This window comes from Bos indicus, chromosome 22 (genome assembly GCF_029378745.1).
Source record: "Bos indicus isolate NIAB-ARS_2022 breed Sahiwal x Tharparkar chromosome 22, NIAB-ARS_B.indTharparkar_mat_pri_1.0, whole genome shotgun sequence".
NCBI classification, from domain to species: Eukaryota; Metazoa; Chordata; class Mammalia; order Artiodactyla; family Bovidae; genus Bos; species Bos indicus.
Window position 1 is genome coordinate 44593069 of NC_091781.1, and position 22608 is coordinate 44615676.

General features: G+C 39.3%; 1 protein-coding gene across 2 annotated transcripts in view; it reads left to right on the forward strand.

Annotated features, from left to right (window-relative positions):
* The window catches only part of ERC2 (ELKS/RAB6-interacting/CAST family member 2), a 990200-nt gene that overhangs the window by 163869 nt on the left and 803723 nt on the right, over positions 1–22608 (forward strand). The window contains exons 3-4 of one of the 2 annotated variants that reach the window (XM_070776467.1): positions 16903–16926; positions 17564–17980. In XM_070776467.1, coding sequence (XP_070632568.1) covers positions 16903–16926; positions 17564–17980 — 441 coding nt within the window. The remainder of the gene's footprint in view (positions 1–16902; positions 16927–17563; positions 17981–22608) is intronic. The other variant, XM_070776466.1, reaches the window with a different exon arrangement.

A 22608-nucleotide genomic window follows, 5' to 3' on the forward strand; every position in this document is an offset into this window, starting at 1 on the left:
ACTGTGTTGCCTCAGCAATTTGCACATACTCCCTTATGTTCCCTTATCCCTTTCTGTCTTGATTATTGGTCTCCACATTTGTCACTTTCTTCTGACTAGGAGCTTCTTAAGGCCAAGGACAACATCTCATTCTTTATCTGTCCTTGTATCCTTAGTGCCTTAGCATAGAGCTTATCACACTGAACAAATGCTAGGTAAAAGTGAGTTGAGTGAATGTTGCCTGAAAGTGTTTGTGGCAGAAATTAATGACCAGCTTGTACTCTTAACCTCTCCTGCTGCTGCTGCTGCTGTGTCGCTTCAGTCGTGTCCGACTCTGTGTGACCCCATAGACGGCAGCCCACCAGGCTCCCCTGTCCCTGGGATTCTCCAGGCAAGAACACTGGAGTGGGTTGCCATTTTCTTCTCCAATGCGTGAACGTGAAAAGTGAAAGTGAAGTCTCTCAGTCGTGTCCGACTCTTAGCGACCCCACGGACTGCAGCCTACCAGGCTCCTCCGTCCATGGGATTTTCCAGGCAAGAGTACTGGAGTGGGGTGCCATTGCCTTCCCCAACTGGACTCAAATGAAGGAAGAACAGATAGTGAATTTGATGGAAGATTGTGTTAACATTCTTAATACAAAAAAGGCTTCTTTCAAAAAGAAATAGACTTCTTTCCGAGGAAGCAAGTTAATGTTATCCTGCCTAGAATTTATTGAGCGGATTGCTAAATAACCTTTAAAGATATTTTCTAGCAAAATGGTGGTTTTCACTAGTAGTACTAATTGCAACATGAAGAGAGGGTGTGTATTGAATATTGTACTTAGCTATATGTGTATCCATATACATAAATGTGTAAATACAAATTTACATATAAACATAAATATTAAATCTATTCACAACTGCAAGTGTATCATCCTCATTTTACAGTGGAAGAAGCTGAGGGCAAACTATTTGCCAGAGATTAAACAGTATAGACATAAACAGTGGCAGAGCCAGTTCTTGTTTGAGTCCAAGACTCAGGCACTTAACTGAAATCCACACTGGATTTCAGTAACTCCTCTAATAACAGAATTTTCTTTACCATTTAAAAGATGACTTAAAAGCTTACTTAAAGGAATAAATGAGGAGGCTCTTCGCAGACACTGTAAACTGTAAAGTCATCCTGTGTTTATTTTTTTCTTCCTTTCTAAAACCATAAAGCCTGCAGTTCTTTCCACTCTTATTTCCCTTTGGATTTTTAAAGTAAAAAAATAAAACCTTTAAAGACACAGCAAAAAATTTCCACTCATTTTTTTTAGGCCCCCATCTTCACTGGTTTTGTACATCAACCTTTTCCTACTCCACAGCTAAGGACTCATAATGGTGAGAAGGACAATCGTGCATCTTAAATAATGTACAAATGTATGGATTCAGGAGAGCCATAGGCTTCCATGTCACTTGCTAAGGGCTCTGGTATGTTGAAATTTATGTAACCCAGAACTAATAGTTTATCTTATTAGGAAAAAAGTGGCAGTAGGACTTGGAGTTACTAAGGTTTTACATTAGGACTTGCTTCAATTTAAATTCTTCTTCCATTCAATAATGCTTTTGTTCCGGGCACCAGCAGTTTCTGCACTGTTAAGACACTTTCTTTATATCCCTGTTGGACTTGATGGGTTAGCTCTGTTCCAGACTCAAATTTGAAAGCCATTTTTTCTCCCTTCCTGACTTTAAAGGTCTCAAATGAATTGTAAAACAAAATAAATATCCAAGGATGAAAAAAGTACTTTGCAAGTCCTTGTTTAAAAATAATTTTTACTATCCTTTTGGAGAAAGTTCTATTCACTTTAACTGGTTTAAAGATTTGAGAAAGACTCTTAAAACATATGAAATGTATCCATATGCCTATGAATGCTTACATGGGTTTCTGAGTCTCTGCTAAGGAAAACTTTCATTATTAATAATATGTATAAAATTATCCAGATAAAATAACCTCAAATTGATATTATTCATGATTGCTATTGAGGGGTCTTATTTCTCAGCCATGTAGCATATTCTTCCAGTGATGGTATCTGTAAGAGAACCATTCCTTATATCTGTTTTTTCTTCGGCTTTCCCATGATAACATGGATCTCCTGTGACTTACCATTATATTTTCCAGGTTCCTAAGTGACCCCTTTACTCTTGACATGTAGCTCACATTTTTTGGGGGGAAATTCCTGTAAACCCTTTTTAAAGCCCTGAAATTATCAGGTGGAAGAATGCTAAACCTTTTAAAATTCTCTAAAAGATATTCTTTAAGAAGTCCTTTCAGAGAGATGAGTTACTTCATCATGGTTGGACTTAATCATCTGTTCCAACTCCTGAAGTCCTGGAGCCATTGGGGAATGGAGTGTGGTTACGGCAGCTATACTGTCAGTGGTATGTGGTGGAAGGGATGTGCCTGCCAAAGATGTTTGACTCCAGTGTGGAAATCTGGCTCGTGGCAGCTGTTGCACATGTCCTGACACTAATTATGTGGTAACAGGATCCTTCTATAGGTAGGTGACCAAATAAAACTGGTGGCAGGGGACTGGAAGGTACAGACCAGGACAAAACATTCTGCTGTGAGTTTCATACCTGGGCTTTATAGCTACTAGTGCTGACGTCTCTGCTATGACTTTGGGTGAGGAGTGGTCCGGTTTTTTGAGCCTCAGTTTATCCTCCTATAAAATGGAGCAAAAATGATTATTCTAATCCCTTTCATCACCAACATTCTGTATTCTATTATTAGATATTTGTTGTGTTTTAAAAATGTTATACCAACTTGTAGAAAAATCTATAACTGTTCTTTCAGAGTATTTTATTTGATATTGAAAGATTATCATTTGAAGTGGCCAAGCCAGAAATTTCTTCTGGGTTAAAGGTTTTTATTTGTACATGACAAACATAATTTCACACTCCCTATGCGACCCTGCCACTTTACTATTGTTCTTTTCCATTGCCTTTTGGTTTTGTACATTAATAATAATAGCAGCTTTAAAAAATGATGGCTTCCTGCTGACTGGAGTGGGACTTGCTAAGTATCTGATATGCATTATCTGTGTGTTTCATCATGGTTTAGTGACATGTTTGTATTATTACCACTTTTTTTTTTTTTTAAAGTACTTATTTATTTGACTATGCCGGATCTTAGCTGCAGCATGCAGGATCTAATTCCCTGAACAGGAATTAAACCTGGGCCCCCTGCTCTGGGAGCTCAGGGTTTTAGCCACTGGATCATCAGGGATGTCCCTATTAGCTTTTAAAAGAGCTGGAAAGTAAAATTTAGAGAACAGAAGTAACCTGTTAGTGTCACACAGCCCACCAAAGGATGTGGGACCCTATAGCTAACGAGTGATCAGATTGACCCCACAGCTGTGAGTTCCAAAGCTGGAGAAGGACCCAAAACTCTTAGACCTCAAAGATAGGGTTCTTAACTGGGAGTAGTGTTCTTAATCAAGTATCTAGGACTTCGACTGTCGAATTAATTTTTGACTCTATTTCCTTCTGGAAGTCTATACTTCTCTAAGTTAGCTGATCTCTTAATTCATGTCTGTTATTGCATATCAAAAGCTTGAATTGGCATGGTTATGTTTGTACCGTGAAGATCACCAAAGTCTTGTACATAATGCTGTTTAGCACTCTTAACGTTATTCATATTTTGCTTCTTTTTAAAATCTTTACTTATAACAGCAATTGTAATACATTCTTCTTGGGTTCTCTGCCCACCTTTAAACAAGGTTTTTCTTTTGAGTAGCTCCTGATGGGCAGGGTCACCTGCCACAACTGATTGATTCATGGTAGACCCGTGACCCATGCCAGGATCATTTTGTCTTCTGTTGAGTGAATATTTACAGTTTGGAGCTCAGTTGTTGAACCAAGTCACATCTTCTTGCAGAGATTCCTGCTTACTTTTCCCCTTGGTTTTGTTTTCACAGTTTCTGTTTTGATTCAGGGAGATAGCCTGATAGCTTTCTCATACATTCCTTTCTTTAGCTTAAGGTAAAGCCAAATCAATTTCTGTTGCTTGGAACTCAAAGACTGTTAACTAACCCAGCAGTGAGGAGCACATGACAAGTGTCTTAGTCCATTCATGTTGCTAAAAGAAAAATACCATACCTTGGGTGGCTTATAAACAGCAAACATTTATTTCTTACAGTTCTAGAATTTAGGAAGTCCAGGATCAAGGGGAAGACCTGCTCTCTAGTTCATAGGCAGCTGTTTTCTCATTGTGTCCTCACATGGTAGAAGGGGCGAAGAAGCTTTCTGGGACCTCTTTTGTAAGGACATCATTCCCATTGATGAGGTTTCTGAGGATCTTATCAGGTCCTGAACTTATCTATCACCTGTAAGTACCATCACATTAGAGATTAGGTTTCAACATAAGAATTTTAGGGGGATCTAAACATGCAGTCTTTAGCAGTAGGCATTCAAAAATTTATCTTGGGAAAAATATTTGCAGAAGGTATCCATAATGCTCCCACATCACATCATTTTTAACAGCTTTGAGATATCTCATGTATCAAAAAATTTACCCTTTAAATATATTCAATTTGATTGTTGTTTTTACTATATTCATTTAAAACATTTTCATTACCTCCCCCCAAAATCCCATATTCTTTATAGTCATTCTTTATTCCCTTTTCCCCCAGCAGTGATCATTTTGATGTGTTTTTTTTCTACTTTCTTCTCATCTATTCATTTTACGTTCCTATGGTATATTGGCTATACTTTTATGTATGCGATATGGTACATTCTCTCTATGTATATACATATAATATGTAATATAAAATATATATGTATATATATATAATATTAAAGATCATAAGCATTGTGTGGATACAGTAGTAATCTTACCTTTACACCAGAGAAACAAATGAAGATGTAGGTCTTTGATTCTAGTTCATTGAGAAAATGAAAAAACTTGGAGAGTTTAGTGATTAGGCTACTTATGACCCAGTATATTCACATTTTCTGTGTATACTGTTCAAGATATAGTTTGTAAAAGAAGTCATCTCAGATTTCTCATGGTTTTCCCAGTCACTTAAAATTCCACAAAGAGCACAGACATGCATATGGATATGCTAGTTAAAAGTTTAAGTGAATAAAATAGTTGGATGTAAAGTGTAATATTTGACAGTTTAGATGAGTCTTTAAAGGTTGGCTCAGTTTGTCTTATTTATTTATTTATGGCTCTGCTGGGTCTTTCCTGCTATGTAGGCTTTTGTCTAGGTTGGCGACTGGGGCTACTTTGCAGTTGCAGCGCATGGGCTTCTCATTGGAGTAGCTTCTCCTAATGGCAGCACTTGTTCTAGGGCACTGAGGTTTCAATAGTCCGACATATAGGTTCAGCACTTGTGGCTCCTGGACTCTAGAGCACAGCTCAGTAGTTGTGGTATGTGAGCTTAGTTGCTTCAAAGCATGTGGGTTCTTCTGGGACCAGGGATTGAACCTGTGTCTCCTGCATTGGCAGGTGGATTCTTTACAACTGAGCCACCAGGGAAGCGCCAGATTGTCTTTCAAACAGCAATAACAGACATAATAGTACAGAATTAAAATTCGGATATTATGTATCACTTAAAAATAAACAGTGTATATGATAATATTATATAATATATAATATTTATAATATAGTAATCTATTTTGTTTTAAATATATATTACTTATATTTAAGTCATAATATATTATACATATTACAATAAAATATATGTTTATTTATATTTAACCTGGGAGGATTTCTTTTTCTTTTTAATTTACAAAATTTATTTGTTGGGCTGTATTGGGTTTTAGTTCTGGCATCAGAGATCTAGTTCCCTGATCAGGGATTGAACCCAGGCCCCCTGCATTGGAAGTATAGAATCTTAGCCACTGGACCACCAGGGAAGTCCCAGGATTTCTTTTTTTGACTTGGAAAGGAAGGTTAGTGTATATGCCTGTCAGCACATAGTTCAATTACAGTTGAAGGAATGAATAACCCTGTTTGCCTATTTCATCTAGTATTGTATTAAGGGACACTACTCATAGTTTACTCAGATTTTATTAATCACACGAACTGACTTTTCAGTGTGCTCCTTAACACTATATTACAGTACTATTTTCATGATATTTTCCTTCCTCACCTTTCAATTACCATATAATTATTTTTAATAGGGCTAAAGCTTTTTTTTTTCAAGTCCAGAAAAGTGCTTCTCAAGGCTTTATGCACCTACAAATTACCTGGTAGTCTTGTTAAAATGCAGATTGTGATTCTGCAGGTCTGAGTGAGACCTGAGATTCCACCTTTCTTACATGATTTCAGGAGATGCTGTTGCTGCTGGTCCAGTGGTCACATTCTGAGCAGCATGGAGGTCAGCTCCCCCTGCCTCTTCATAGGCAGTGACTCGAGAAGCAGAGAGAAGCAGGAGAGTACTTAGGAAGAATCTCTCCTCATGCTATTCTCCAAGAATAGCAAAAGAGATAAGAAAGCCTTCCTCAGTGATCAATGCAAAGAAATAGAGGAAAACAACAGAATGGGAAAGACTAGAGCTCTCTTTAAGAAAATTAGAGATACCAAGGGAACATTTCATGTAAACATGGGCACAATAAAGGACAGAAATGGTATGGACCTGACAGAAGCAGAAGAGATTAAGAAGAGGTAGCAAGAATACACAGAAGAACTATGCAAAAAAGATCTTCATGACCCAGAAAACCACGATGGTGTGAGCACTCACCTAGAGCCAGACATCCTGAGATGCAAAGTCAAGTGGGCCTTAGGAAGCATCACTACACACAAAGCTAGTGGAGGTGATGGAATTCCAGTTGAGCTATTTCAAATCCTAAAAGATGATGCTGTGAAAGTGCTGCACTCAACATGCCAGCCAATTTGTAAAACTCAGCAGTGGCCAGAGGACTGGAAAAGGTCAATTTTCATTCCAATCCCAAAGAAAGGCAATGCCAGCCAAAGAATGTTCAAATTACTGCACAGTTGCACTCATCTCACATGCTAGCAAATTAATGCTCAAAATTTTCCAAGCCAGGCTTCAACAGTATGTGAACTGTGAATTTCCAGATGTTCAAGCTGGATTTAGAAAAGGCAGAGGAACCAGAGATCAAATTGCCAACATCCACTGGCTCATCAAAAAAGCAAGAGAGTTCCAGAAAAACATCTGCTTTTGCTTTATTGACTGTGCCAAAGCCTTTGACTGTGTGGATCACAATAAACTGTGGAAAATTCTGAAAGAAATGGGAATACCACACCACCTGACCTGCCTCCTGAGAAATCTGTTTGCAGGTCAAGAAGCAACAGTTAGAACTGGACACAGAACAACAGACTGGTTCCAAATCGGGAAAGGAGTACGTCAAGGCTGTATTAAGTCACCCTGCTTATTTAACTTTTATGCAGAGTACATGATGAGAAACGCTGGGCTGGAAGAAGCACAAGCTGGAATCAAGATTGCCAGGAGAAATATCCATGACCTCAGATATGCAGATGACACCATCCTTATGGCAGAAAGTGAAGAAGAACTAAAGAGCCTCTTGATGAAAGTAAAAGAGGAGAGTGAAAAAGTTGGCTTAAAGCTCAACATTCAGAAAATTAAGATCATGGCATCCGGTCCTATCACTTCGTGGCAAATAGATGTGGAAACGGTGGCTAGCTTTATGTTTTTGGGCTCCAAAATCACTGCAGATGGTGACTGCAGCCATGAAATTAAAAGGTGCTTACTCCTTGGAAGGAAAGTTATGACCAACCTAGACAGCATATTAAAAAGCAGAGACATTACTTTGCCAACAAAGGTCCGTTTAGTCAAGGCTATGGTAATAGTCATGTATGGATGTGAGAGTTGGACTATAGAAAGCTGAGCACTGAAGAATTGATGCTTTTGAACTGTGGTGTTGGAGAAGACTCTTGAGAGTCCCTTGGACTGCAAGGAGATCCAACCAGTCCATCCTAAAGAAGATCAGTCCTGGGTGTTCATTGGAAGGACTGATGCTGAAGCTGAAACTCCAATACTTTGGCCAGCTGATGTGAAGAACTGACTCATTTGAAAAGATCTGATGATGGGAAAGATTGAAGGTGGGAGCAGAAGGAGTTGACAGAGGATGAGATGGTTGGATGGCATCACTGACTCTATGGACGTGAGTTTGAGTAAGCTCCAGGAGTTTTTGATGGACAGGGAAGCCTGGTGTGCTGCAGTCCATGGGGTTGCAAAGAGTTGAACACGACTGAATGATTGAACTGAACTGAATTCCTTATGAAAACTTGAATAGCAAGGGCTAGAGTTTGAGCAAACATGTTGGTTAGAGTTCGGAAAAATCAGTAGTTCAAGGCCTGCCACCCAACTTTTTACATTGATATTAATCTAAGTTCTCTTACTTGTATTAAAAATACTTAGATGGAAAGCAGTATTGTTAAATGGACATGTTGGGAAGTGAAAGGGAAGTGACAGGGAAGGAAATTGCAGTAAAGATTTTAAAATGCCATTTACAGTAAAGATTTGCTAAGTAATTAAAATGAAATAACTATTCCGTAACTGCATGTGGCAGTGGCTGTTAATATTAATATTAATCAATTAATAATTAATTAATTAATATAATAATTGGAAACGTTCTAATTTTAACCATCATTTTTATGATTACATGTTTGGGATTACTTCTGTAAACACATTAAAAAAATATCTATGTCTTATACTTCTGTTTTTTTTTTTTTTTTTTTTACCTGTAACAAGTTGAACAGTGTCAGGGTCAGGGGTGCCACTTTCCTTTAGTTGCTTGTATATTACTGGGTAACAGGGAACGAACCCTGACCTTCGAAATAGAAACAGTTATTTCCTAAAGCCCCTTTGCAGGGTTATTTATAGATAAGTTGATGGGAAATCACTTTTATCCATCTTTGAGTTGGTCTTAAAACAACTGTTTCCTGTTTTCCCTTATATAAAAAATGCCATAGTAGTTAGCATTTTGTTTCTCACTGTTACATGTATTCAATGGTCAAACATTTATGTTTATTCATTTCTTTTCCCTGTCCAAATGAGAGGAGGAAGGAGAGACATTTCAATTCTGGGCCTCTAGCCACCACCACAGTCTCCACAGCAATGAAAACAATGAACGTTTATTGAGCCCTCATTATGTGCCAGGCCCTGTGCTTCGTGCTTTGTGGGAACTTGTTTACTTGATGAACATCTCTTGTTGTCTTTGTATGAATTCTGTAAGTCAGTTATGATGATTATTTCTTGTTTATGGATGAATCATTTGCTCACAATACTTAAGTAACTTGTCCAAGGTAACATAGGCTGTCATGGGTAGCTGCAGAATTCAAAACCCAGCTCATCACCACTGCTCTTGGAAGCCCAGGCAAGTCTGGTGATTTTCTCCAATCATGTAATTGATAAGTAGGAAAGCTGGAATTAGAACTTAAATCCTAGCTCTCAGCTCAGTACAATATTCCAGTATTGTGCCACCTACTAGTATTGGCCTGTAATGAAAACCAGAACTCCTTCTTGCTTACAAAAGCAACTGCCAAGAGGGCTTTCCCATGTATACTGTTCTTAATATGATCAATCTTGGCAAAATGTCACATGTTATCAACCAGAGTGGGTTCTGCAGTTATCACTGACAGTGCATCTGTGTGAGAATCCCAGGATACTGGTACTTTGGTGCTTAAAAAAGTCGCCTATCAGTATTCTCTATTAGCTATGTGCCTCTTCTACCCTAAAGGAGAACGCCGAGATCATATGTCTAAATATTAATTTTTTATACTCTTTTCAATAGCTCACCTCTTCCACAGCACACTGGGGCCACATGTTTTCAGCCAGTGCCTGCTGTTTGTCTTTTCACACACATGACACAGCCTGTGGAAGGTTTGCAGCTACAAGGAGTACTGCACATCCTGCACACAGGATTATGGAAAAAGGGATCAGAGAACCTGCCCTTATTATATGATTAGAGACAAACTGGAAAATGATAAATAGGAAAATAAAGTCACAGGATAAGTAGAGCAGGCCAAGTTGTCTGCAAAGAGATTCTGTTTTCTTTGAAAGAGTTATGTTAAGCCCTTTCTTGAGAAGGAGTAAGGATTTATTAAAAAAAAAATTCAAGACTTTTGGATATAAGCCAATTCATATTTTTATAAAGCTCAGAGACGGTTTTCATAGCAGTGAAACTCTAAACTGCTTTATAGTCCAAAACTTTATCATTTTTTGCTTTTTCCCCATAGTGTGGAAAAGAGCTTAAGGTCACAAATTTTTTCAAATCTGCCAGGAACTCATATTTTCCATGTTTGGGGATAAGACACAGTAGATTCTAAACATCTGGCTAGGCCCTACTTAAATAATTGTGTGTTCCATGCACATCACACATATATAATTATGCTTTCATTCTATTTACCTTTTTTGTGTTTTAGATATTCTGAAATCTGGATTAGATTCTGACTCCAGTAGCTATTGGAAGTCACTCTCCTAAACATTGGCTAAAGCAAAGTATATTTTCTCCCCTTTTCCATATAAACTCAAGTATGGCTTAGTTTCTTATTTTTCATTGTTCTCCTTTTTTCAAAATTAAGTGAGCCTGTAAGAATTGTGTAAAATGAAGTTCTATAGTATTTTTAGAGCAGGGGAGACTTTCGAATTGGCTGGAGGAAACCTCAATTTTAGACTCTGGCCCATGTTTGCTAATGATGTGATTGCAATAAAATCCCTTAAACCAGCTCAATTTATTCTCTTGTGAAGTGGACATAGTTCTGGCAGCTTTGGAGCAGTATTGTCAGACAAGTGAGCTGGTGGACGTGAGGAATTTTGAGTTTTGGGAGAGAGAACAGGACAGAGTAATCTGGAGGTCAAGAATATTCTTCCTACTTCTCCAACCACCACTACCTCCCCTTCCTGCCCCCACCCACCCCATTCCCAGCCTAACTACAGCAAACCAAAGAAAAATGGAAACTATTCTCCCTCACATTGTTCTCCTGTGCTGATTGTTGGGTGAACAATTTCCTTTTTGGTCCTCTCATCTTCTTTCCATATTTTACTCACTATGTGTTGGGTACCTATTATGTACTAGAGTTGAGGGTATAATACAGATTTGTCCCAGAACCTGCCCTTGAGGAGCTCACTTTATCTCTCTTTAAATCTCTCTTCTTCTTGGCAATTTCCCTTGCCTTTTTGTGAGCACAGTGATGCTTTGAAAGATATATTTTGCTTTTATCTGACTGTTGAGTACTAGAAGGTTGTATCAGAAAATAAGCGTGCCATAACACCAGAAGCAGAAATCCTTATGACCTACTCTATTGTCTGTGACTTGAAATCAAGTGCACAAGCTCATCTCTTTGGTTCCCATTCCATTTATCTGTGTTTAATGGCCAGACCAAAGATTTTAAGCATTTTTCCTTCTGTGTACTGGATTTGGGGTTAGCCTTTCAGTTCAGTTGCTCAGTTGTGTCCGACTCTTTGCGACCCCATGGACTGCAGCCCACCAGGCTTCCCTGTCCATCACCAACTCCCGAAGCTTGTTCAAACTCATGTCCATTGAGTTGGTGATGCCATCCATCCATCTCATCCTGTGTTGTCCCCTTCTCCTCCTGCCTTCAGTCTTTTCCAGTGAGTCAGTAAAGGGGTTAGCGTTTACTATCCAGGATAGAGTTCAAAGTATGTAATTAAGTGTGGGGAGAAAAGGTTGAAAAGAACTGGGTTAAAGGCCAGGTATCAGGGTAAATATGATGCATTCTGTTTGGACTCCTAGCAGAGTGACTGCAGAGAGAAGCCTGGATGTCTCTTGTCACAGCTGCTTTACTTTCTTTGATGTCCTCAGTGGTCAGCTGTGGATAGGGAGTTTGCCTTCTTAGCTTTGATTCTTTGAGGACAACTGGAGGGTGATCCCACAATCAGGGTGGAGAGTAAAAAGCTTTCTGAATACTCATCCAACCATAGACTCACTTCTGTGCTTGAAGAGAATTAGCTATTTTGCCACCTATTATACTTGTGTTATAAGTGCCAGGTTGATAGAAATTTGATTGGCACCCAGGAATGAGGTTGGATCACCTGGCAATGTCCCATTCCCATGCAGGTGGATATTGGAAGGGCTTCTCTCTCCTAATATGCAGTCAAATAGAAGCAGCAGGAAAAGTGGTTGAGGCTTTGTGGAGTTGACACCACAGTGATGACTGATAAATTCCAAAGAGATGGCTCCTGGGCACATCCTAATGAGTTGCTGGTTTATAGTTCCCTGATGTAGGTTACAAACTGAAATGAATGCCTTTGATTATTGATCCAGTGAGATTTAAATGTGCTTTCATGGTTGAGAAGTGGGAGATGATTCAATGTGAAAGAATAGAGTATTTATATAAGAGGGGAGATTGAAAACTGTGCTTTTTTTTTTTTTTTTTTTTTAATTTTTAACCCTTAGAGCTTCCCTGGTGCCTCAGTGGTCAAGAATCTGTCTGCCAATGCAGGAGACATGAGTTCAATCCCTGGTCCAGGAAGATCCCTGGGGGAAAAAATGGCAACCCATTCCAGTGTTCTTGCCTGGAAAATTCCTTGGACACAAGAGCCTGGCAGGCTAGGGTCGATGGGGTCACAAAGAGTCAGACACTGCTGAGCAACTGAATAACAACAAAAAAGTGTTGTATCAAAGCCCCTTTGAAAAAGTGCTTTGGCTTTGCTAGAGTTTTCACTTGTATTCATGTATTTGATCTTTTGGAAAGGTTTTTTTTTTTTTTTTTTAAACTGAACTTGTCTTCAGTGGAGGAGACCAGGGTTCGATCCTTGGGTCAGGAAGATCCCCTGGAGAAGGGGATGGCAACCCACTCCAGTATTATTGCCTGGAGAATTCCATGGACAGTCCATGGGGTTGCAGAGTTGGGCAGGACTGAGTGACTAACACCTCATCTCTAATTGCTTCATAGTAGTCATTACTAATTGTAAGATCTTAGAAATGAGGTCTCAGTAAGTTATCCTTGGAGTGTCCGGTGCTGTTTAACTATTGGATAGGGCCAGATAATGTAGAAGTCAAATGATTTAGGTCGTCTCTCATCCTCCCTAGAAGAGACACCACTGCTATTTTCTCAGTTGTCAAACTGGAGAACCACCTCCTTTTGGTCTGCTCTTAGGGTTGTTAGAGGATGGAGTCCAGGATCCTAGAAACCAAGATTCTGGCTTTTGCAGTATGTTTGTGTGCTCTTGGGCCTTTCATTTAACCTGTGTGGATCTGATTTTCTCATTTGTAAGATGAAGTTAACAAGCTAATCTTTAAGGCCTCTGTGAGCTCTAAGAATTCTGATTCCATGCCATCAGGATGTCAGATGGATTCATCTTTCAGAGTGTGGGTTTTTGTGCTTTTGTCACAGCAGCATACCCTAGCCTATATATATATATATATATATATATATATATATATATATGTAATTATGATTGATTATTGTTGTACAGCAGAAACCAACACAAACTTGTAAAGCAATTTTCCACCTATTAAAAATAAACTTTTAAAAAAGAGAATAAAAACTAAATGAAAAATAGATTTGAGACATTTTTAAACACTGAAATATAGATTATCAGATTGTGTTTCGTCAATGCTGAAGTCATTCAGTGACTAATAAAATGATTACCTGGAAAGTAAATTTTCTTAATGTACAACCTGGAGATATCCATTGGGACAACCTCAGAGTGAGGAATTGCTTAGTTAGAGTGGCTACGTTTTATTTTGAGAATTGTTATAGCGGTCATAATTGCCTGCCTTGTCTGCTCTCACCACTCCTGCCCCTGCTCCCTTTTCTTTTTTCAGCCATCCTGAAGTGTATTTGGGCTTCCCCGATAGCTCAGATGATAAAGAATCCGCCTGCAATGTAGGAGACCTGGGTTCAATCCCTGGGTTGGGAAGACCCCCTGGAGAAGTATCTATACCGGTTCAGAGTTCAGGTAGTATACTGGTTCATGCAAGATGTTGGGGTCAGACTTCCAGGTGGATGAACACCTGACTGGCGCTTACCTAGCTGGGTAGCTTAGTGCAGGTTACTTAACCACTTTGTGTCTCATGTTGTCATTCATTAAATGCCCTGTCTCCCTGGGTGTTTGTGAAGATGAAAAATGCTTAGAATGGTACCTGGACTATGGAAGGGCTATAAAGGTTTTTGCCATTACTCTTCCTTAATAGGTCTGGTCTGTCTTTGCCTCTGGGCTTTTATACTTTCTCCGCTCTTTCCTTCATTCTTCCCAGGATTGGCTTTCATTTATTTTTCAAGACATAGCTCAGTGGTACCTCTTAGTGTGGGTAGCTCTTGTGTTTTCTTACATTTCTCTAGCCTGGGTTACACCCTCTCTGCATTTCTAGCCAACCTGGCTGTGACTTCTGTCATATTGCTGCTATTAGTTTATGTGTCCACATGGATTGGGAGCAAGGACCACTTCTTTTTCTTTGTTTTCTCTCTTTTTCTTTTTTGGATATTTCATGGGTATGAGGAAGACACTGGGTAAATGCATATTGAATGGATAAATGGATTGATTTTTCCCCCTTCATTCCTCTCTCCTTCTTATTCTTCTTTGCTACTTTTCTTGTCTACTACACTTCCTTTCTCCCTTCATTCTCAAGCCTGGCATTTGATGCATTACCTTAGTTATTCCTCACAGGAACTCTGAGGTAAGCATTGTGATTAGTCCCATTTTGCAGGTTTGGAAGCAAAGGATCTGGGCACTAGACAACTTGCCCATCCAAAGGGGCAGCAGCCTTAACAGGGTTGTCTTCCAGTGCTGCTGTCTTTGCCCAAAGCATTTTGGCATTTTTTGGAATTCCCTTCTGACTAGTTTATGAACTACATAAGAAAACTAACCTTGTTTTGGTCACTCTCAGAAAAGATAATTTCTGGTATGATCATCATGATTCATTGTATTTGTCTCCAAGTAAACTTTGGTCATTCCAGAAATCCAAGCCACTTTAAGAGGACAAAGATTTGCCCTTGTCAGGAATGTTTATTTAAATGGCTTGAAGACAGTTGCGTACTGTCCAGGGGCTTGGCGGCAGCCACATCAACGGGCCGAACACTGTCGATACTCCTGTGTGCTTTGTTTTGGTGTGCTTTAGGGCTGGTGGGCTGGTGGAGGAAGGTCACATTACCTTGTGGTCCCACTTCACGTTTTTTATGACAGCTTTATTGAGATATGATTTATGTACCATGCAGTTCATCCATCTAATATGTAAAATTCATTGGTTTTTAGTATATTCACAAAGTTGTTCAACCAAACGGCTAATTCCAGAACATTTTCATCACCCCTAAAAGAAACACCCTTCAAAAACAAACATCTTTCAAGGGCTGATTTTCATCACCCCCCAAGAAGACATACTACTTTAATAGACATCCTTCATCTCCCCCACAATCTCGCCTGACAATCACCAATTTGTTTTCTGTCAATGGATTTGCTTATTATGGATATTTCCTGTCAGTGTAATCATGTGACGTGTAATTTTATAACTGGCTTCTTTCATGTGGCATATTGTTTTTAAGATTCATCCATGTTACAGTGTCCACCAGTACTTCATACTTTATACGGCTAAATACTCCATTTTATGCATATACCACATTTTATATACTCATTCATCAATTGACTGATATTTAGGTTGTTTTCCACTTTTTGGCTACTATGAATAATGGTGCTAGGAATATTTGTGTATAAATTGACCGTTGAATGGATAAATACCATGTAGTATGTCCCTATGTTGGAATAATGTTCATCTATCAAATGTAGCATGATATATGCTACAACATGGATGAACCTTGAAAACAGGATGATCCCACTGGTGTGGAATGCCCAGAATAGGCACAACCATAGAGGCAGAAAGTATTGGTGGTTGCTAGGGCCTGAGGATGGGGAGGAAGATGAGGAGTGGCTTCTAAAGGGTATAGAATTTCTTTTGGGGATGATGAAAATGTTCTAAAATTTATTTGTTTATGGTTGTACAACTTTGTAACTGTACTAAAAAGCACTGAAATGTAATTTTACTTTACAGGGGTGAGTTATATTTTTTAAAAATTTATAATTACTGTCATTAAATACATACCAGTTGCTTACTCTGCATTTGTTACCCTGGGAGATGCTGTGACATACAAATGAGACAGTAGGCAGGAATCTCTCATTGGATGTTTCCAAGTAAAAAGTTGACCTGGATACCAATAAAGAGTTTGATAAACGCATCACTTGGTGCTAGTTTCTGGGTACAGGCCCCACTCAGAAAAATCTCAACCTCTCTGGATATCAGCTATGGGAATGCAGAAGGATTTCCCAATGTGGACTCCTCCAGTATTTATGTAACTTAGTCATGTTATTTTATTATCCCTGCCTTATAATACTGTGAATTCCCTGTAGGCAGGACCTATGCCTTGCATTCATATTGATTTCCATGTTTAACGCTGTGTCTAGTCTGTATCAGGAGAATGCGTTTGGTGAGTGGATGAGTGACTGTGTTTTGGAAGTCCCTGGGTTACTTCCTAGGACAAAAATGCCTTCAGCTTATGGCTGCCTGGTCTGATCAGTCTGAGGCTGCCCCTCTTGGGAAAGTGTTGCTGAATTCACCGCCTGTCTTCATGCAATTTTGTTTCTCTGGCACTTCCACTCTGATTTTGGTTAAAATGGTGACATGGGATGATCCGTGGGTAGCTCTGGAGTGTTGTGCTTTCCTCTCTGGTAATAGAAACCAAGATACTGGGTTCCTGGGTCAGTGAGATTTAGGAAAATTAGAGGTGGAATAAGCCTCATTTTTTCCTTTTTTAAAATCATGTTTATCAAGCATCAGTGCTATAAATTCTATGTAGCTTATGGGTCTTAATAAGAAACTGATTTTCTTTTTTTCTTCTCTGTGAAGGTACTTTATGTTGATTAAGTTCTTTCTGTTAAATATCCTTTGCTTGCCCTGGACTTTTCTTTGTGTTGATTTTTGCTTCATTTTTCTTTCGTTTCTCATGCTGTTCAGTTACTGGATGCCAGAAGAACCAAGGTTTGTCCACTCTTTGCCGCTCGTTTGTTTGCTCTGTACAGCCTCACCTCCTTGTGTGTTTGAGTGTGTCTGTCTGTCTGTATTTGTCCCCTTTTGCTTGCAGATGCAGTAATCCTGTTTACTAAACCTGTTCACAGCTTTATTTGTAAAAATAAAGTCCTTGTTTATGTCTACTTGTAGTGGATGCAATCATTTTTATTTTTAAATGGACATACACTTACCACAGAAAGTGATGGATAGTAGAATAAAGAAACCTTAGGAAACAAGGAATACTGAGTCTGGAGCATTGTGGGTGTAAAGAAGGTGTGCTTGTGAAAGTTTCCCTCTAACCTTTCCACTCCTAAATTAAAACTCTGTAGATGTGTAATTTACCTTGTAACTGACACTAATACACCGTTTCTGTGTATGTGTACCTTTCTCTTAAGACATTCAGAAAGCATCATTGAATTAACTCCCCTTCTCCATGTGCTGTCCCTTGCTTCTGAAGTCACCTTGGAGAACCTAACAGCTGGCCCCTCTGGACCTCATGATTAACATTCCATCTTCATAGTGTGATAGCAGCAAATAGCATTTGGCATGTTCATTGACTTTTTTCCCCCCTTCTTTCTCCTCTCTTGCTCCGTCTTTCTCATCATAGCACCTTCAATTGACAATCCAGGCCCTTCAAGATGAGCTGCGAACCCAGAGAGACCTCAACCACCTCCTGCAGCAAGAGAGTGGCAACCGAGGAGCAGAGCACTTCACCATCGAACTGACGGAGGAGAACTTCCGGCGGCTCCAAGCTGAGCATGACAGGCAGGCTAAGGAGCTGTTCCTGTTGAGGAAGACCTTGGAGGAAATGGAGCTGAGAATTGAAACGCAGAAACAGACCCTCAATGCCCGAGACGAGTCAATTAAAAAGCTTCTTGAGATGTTGCAGAGTAAAGGTTTGCCGTCCAAAAGTCTTGAGGATGACAATGAACGGACACGTCGGATGGCAGAGGCTGAGTCTCAAGTCAGCCACTTGGAAGTGATTTTAGACCAGAAAGAGAAGGAAAACATACATCTTAGAGAGGTAAGGACATTCAGTTTATTTCTCTAAAGTTATATTTTACAAGTTAAAATATGTTAAATATGTTACCAAGTTATTATCACAGGTTGGACATTATCTATAGCCTTGACAAAATTCCCCTTGTCATCTGTTTTATAACCTTCCTGTCTACTTATCACCTTTAAACTGGAATTTGGCATTAGTCTTTTTTTTTTTTTTCCTCTGCCCACCACACGTGTGTTCCATGATTATTCAACACGTATTCAGGATCCAAGTGTGTGCAGCACACATCAACTCTAAGGTCGTTTACAGTTGCTTTCCTACAGATGGCCATTGTTTCAGGGTCTTTTAAATACAGTAGTGTTTAAGTTTTAGATATTTATTAAATATCCTCTTTTTAAAGGAGCAAAATGAATAGGTGATTAGCAAAACAATGAACTTAAATGCTTCATAGCTAAATTTGGTGTGGGATTGTTAGAAAGTAAAGCCTAAGGATATTTCTGGAAACAATGGAAAAATGTGCAGACCAATTTTGAACGTTTAGATAATCTTTGCCTACATTTACATTCATGTAGGACAGAGTGTTCCTGGTTTTCTGAGTGTGCATTTTGCACTTGGTGAATTAAATCATTTGAAGTTTCTCAGAGGCAGCCTCGCTGGCTTGCCACTACCATTGAATATTGGGATGCTCAGATATCTGAGAATATGCAGTTGGATAGATCTTAGAAAGAATGTGGGTGACCTCCAAGGTTTGGCATTTTTATAGCAGTTCCTTGCTACTGTGGTGGATGTGAATCTCAAAAGTACCGTGTAGGGAAAATAAAATGCTATGACAGACACAGATCTCACAGAAAACAGGAAGCAGTGAAATGGCATTAAGTATATTTTCAAAATATTCTGCAGCCATAAATAAAAATTCAAAAAGACGTTTGTTTTCAGACCAAACTAGATTTTTTGGCATTCTGTACCTTTTTGGATGGGCAGTCCTTCCAGTGAGTCATTTGTTTGATTGCTCAGAAAGCATGGCTTTCATGTTGGGACTTGGTATTGCAGCTGCTCCCAGTGGTTTTCTCTGATATTAGATTGTATTTGCTTACAACATTTGAGTAGACTTTTGTGTCTTTGGATTTAATATCCTCCATGCTTACTCTCCTTGGTTTTGTTCTCATGAGACCCTGTCTACATGTTTGGGAAGTCAGATTGCTTGGCTTCACATTAGATACTTAAAGATATGTTTTGTTGGGCCTGGTCTTCCCATTCCTATTCCAAGAGTGTGAACGTGGTGGGAAGACTTCTAAGATGGCCACTATATCCATACCTATTGGAATTCATATATTTATGTAATCTCCTCCCTTTGAGTTTAGGCTGAACCTAGTGACTTGATCCTGAATGATAGAATGACAAAGGTAGTGGGATGCCAATATTGCTTCTGTGACTAGATTACTAGTAATTACTAGATTAATAGATTACTAGTAAGACTGTCCCTTCCATGTTGTTCATACAGTCTGTTGCCATCTCATCTGGCATGCTTTGAAGCAAGTTGCCATGTGGCAGAGGCTTGTGTGGTAAGGAACCTCCAGGTAGTCTCCAGCTGACACTCAGTAAGGAATTGAGACCCTCACTCGAACAGCCACAAAGAACTGAGAACTGCCAACCATCACTTAGTAAGCTTGGAAGTGGATCTTTTCCAGTTGATTCTTTCAATGAGATAACAGTTTCTAGGCTGACAAGTTGATTGCAGCTTTCTGAGAGACTCAGCTGAGATGTGCTCAAATTCCTGTTCCACATAAACTGTGAGATAATAAATGTATGTTTTTAAGCTGCTGAATTTTGGGTGAATTAGTTTCTGCTCCACTGTATTAGCTATCTATTGCTGTATAAAGAATCTCTTCCTGGCTTGCACTATAGACTTTCCATTTAATTTACAGAGGGGAAGCAGTGATTACTGCCATGTTATTTCATGTAGAATGTCTGTGGATTTTGAATTTTGATTGTGTTATCTCAAAACTGTGGTTGGTAGATTGTTGTTGTTGTACAGTTGCTCAGTAGTGTCTGACTCTTTGAGACCCCATGGACTGCAGCATGCCAGGCTCCCTGTCCTTCACCATCTCCCAAAGCTTGTGCAAACTCATGTCCACTGAGTTGGTGATGCCATCCAACCATCTTGTCCTCTGTCATCCCCTTCTCTTCCTGCCTTCAGTTTTTTCTAGCATCGGGGTCTTCCCTGATGACCTTGAAAAGTTTAGTACATTGCTATAGTTTAAAAAAGGTGCTGCTTTATTTTGGGTGCCAAGGGGTCAAGTTTCCTGTACAGCAAGGCTGTGATACCAGAGAAATCCTCATCTGCAGCACTGACCATGTTGGGATCTTGGGTCAGGTAGTCAGTCTTCTCTTGATGGATTCTGCTCAATGGTAGTATTTAATGGTGCCTTGATGGTGGCTTGATTTTTTTAGGCTATCTATCTTCATTTAAATGAATCTAATGGGGTCGCAAAGAGTCGGACATGACTGAGCGACTGATCTGATCTGAAACACCGTTTGATTTATGTTTTATGGGATTAGTTGGTCCTTGTAATGATCTGGCCTGAATATATGTCATGCTTAAAACCTTAAACATTAGACCAAAAGCTCACAGGGAGTGGTACAGAAAATGCAGGCAATGCATCCAACTGTTTTCCTTGAGCGTCAGACCAAAGTCAGTGGATAACCCTTATCTTGGCTTATTAAGAACAGAGAAAAAAGTGTATGTTAAAAAAAAAATTCTCATTTAAAACTTGGAGTTAAATAAGATTTTGAGGCCTGAAAGGACTTTGCCCAAGAGAAAGAGGTTACTGGTTTCTGAGAACCATTTAGTATATTTCCAGTAATTTTGGTAGTTTGAAATTGGTTTTGGTGGGAATATTGACACCATGGAAGTCAGCAAATGCTACTCTCAGGGTCTACTTCCCCTTTGGTGCCATCCCTGAGAGCCTGTTTACCAACACACCTCTGAATAAATGCCATAAAATGTTTACCTACTATACAGCAGGAAGAGGTAAGTTAAATAGTGCGAGAATTATGAATCCATTAACCACTCATGGTTTATCACATGTTTTTATAGCAACATCTGGATAGATGCATATGTGTTGGGCACTGTGAAGAATGCTTGACCTTGATTCGCAATTAATTCTCACAACCACCTTATTTGTTCATTCATCTATTCATCCATCCACCCATCCATTTTGTGACTACTTATTGAGGATCTGTTTGGGGATAGAGTAATGTTAACTGATAAAACTTGACTTCATGGTTATAATATTTTATTGGGGTGAAACAGCAGTTTAAAAAGTAGTTAGAAAAGTGTCAGGAGGAAAAGAAGAGGGTGAAGTACTAGGGAACTGAGTGGGGTCAACTTCACATTGGATAGTCAGGGAGGGCTTGTTGGAGGAGGTGACATTGTGAACTTCAGTGACAAAAAGGAACCAGCCATGTAAGGCTCTCAGAAAACTGTTCCAGTTAGATGGCAAGGCCCATGTCTAGGAGGTATGGTCATTTTCTGCTTTCCTCTTTTTGCCTGGGGAAACTGAAGAACAAGTGACATAAAAAATCTAGCCCAAGTTCCCACAGCTAACAAGCTGATATTTGAGTTAGGCTGCCTCCAAAGTCTCAGCTCTTACACCATTTCTTATATTCCTGTTCTAGAAGAATCTTTTCGAAAGGACACTCCACAGTACGGCCATTTTGTGGAATATTGATATATGTTTTGAGAGGAAAAGGGCTGCAGGGCTAAATGAACTTGGGAAAATGTTGAATTTCATAGAGCTTACAGCAATGATATCCAAGAAGAGGACTGGGGAAGGCAGAGCCTCTCAAATTGACTTGATTTGCTTTTCTCTTGTTGCACGGTTGTTCTTTGTAAAACAGTTTGGAAAAACACTGTGCTAGAAAATACAAATTGTGCTTTTAATTTGTGACCTATAAAATATGTAATAATGTACATATAATTTCCCACAGCCAAAAAACTGGGTAGTTTCCTCCATTGGTTATTCTAGAAGGCAGAGTTTATTGTAAGCTGTTTCCACATTCTCTACTGAGTTTTAGAATGTTTGTTCCCCTGTCAGGGTATTTTATTTTATTTTATTTTTTTTAGTGGAAAAATGTGGCTCACTGCTTTTGGTATTAAACCAGTAAGAATAACCCAGCTTGAAAAAAGAAGTCTCCTGACCTCTGTTAATTTAAATGAATCTGAAACAGGATTTAAAATGTACTTGAGATTTTAAGTTCAGTGTGTTCCCGATTCCCTTTTCATTTTGCACGATTTAACCCAGTTGGGGCTGAATGGTGTAATGCTGGGGAATGGAGTGTTAGTGGTTTTATGATTCATTCTCAGGCAGAGGTGTTGGACTTCATATAAACCTCATCTCCTAGAATGCTGGCCTCGTTTAGCCTATTGTTTCGGGAGGTTTAGAATTGGCAGGAGTCGCACACGGGCAGAGTCAGGTTGCTTTAGTGTCTCGTTGTCTTTCGGTGGTCTGGAAAAGGCTGAGGGTGAAACCACTTCTTTGCCTGGCAGGAAACAACAACACAAAGATTATGATCTCAGCTTATTTGGAAGACCAGAACTATTGCCCAAGAACTATAACCGACAGGCTAATGTGAGCTGAAGTATTGGC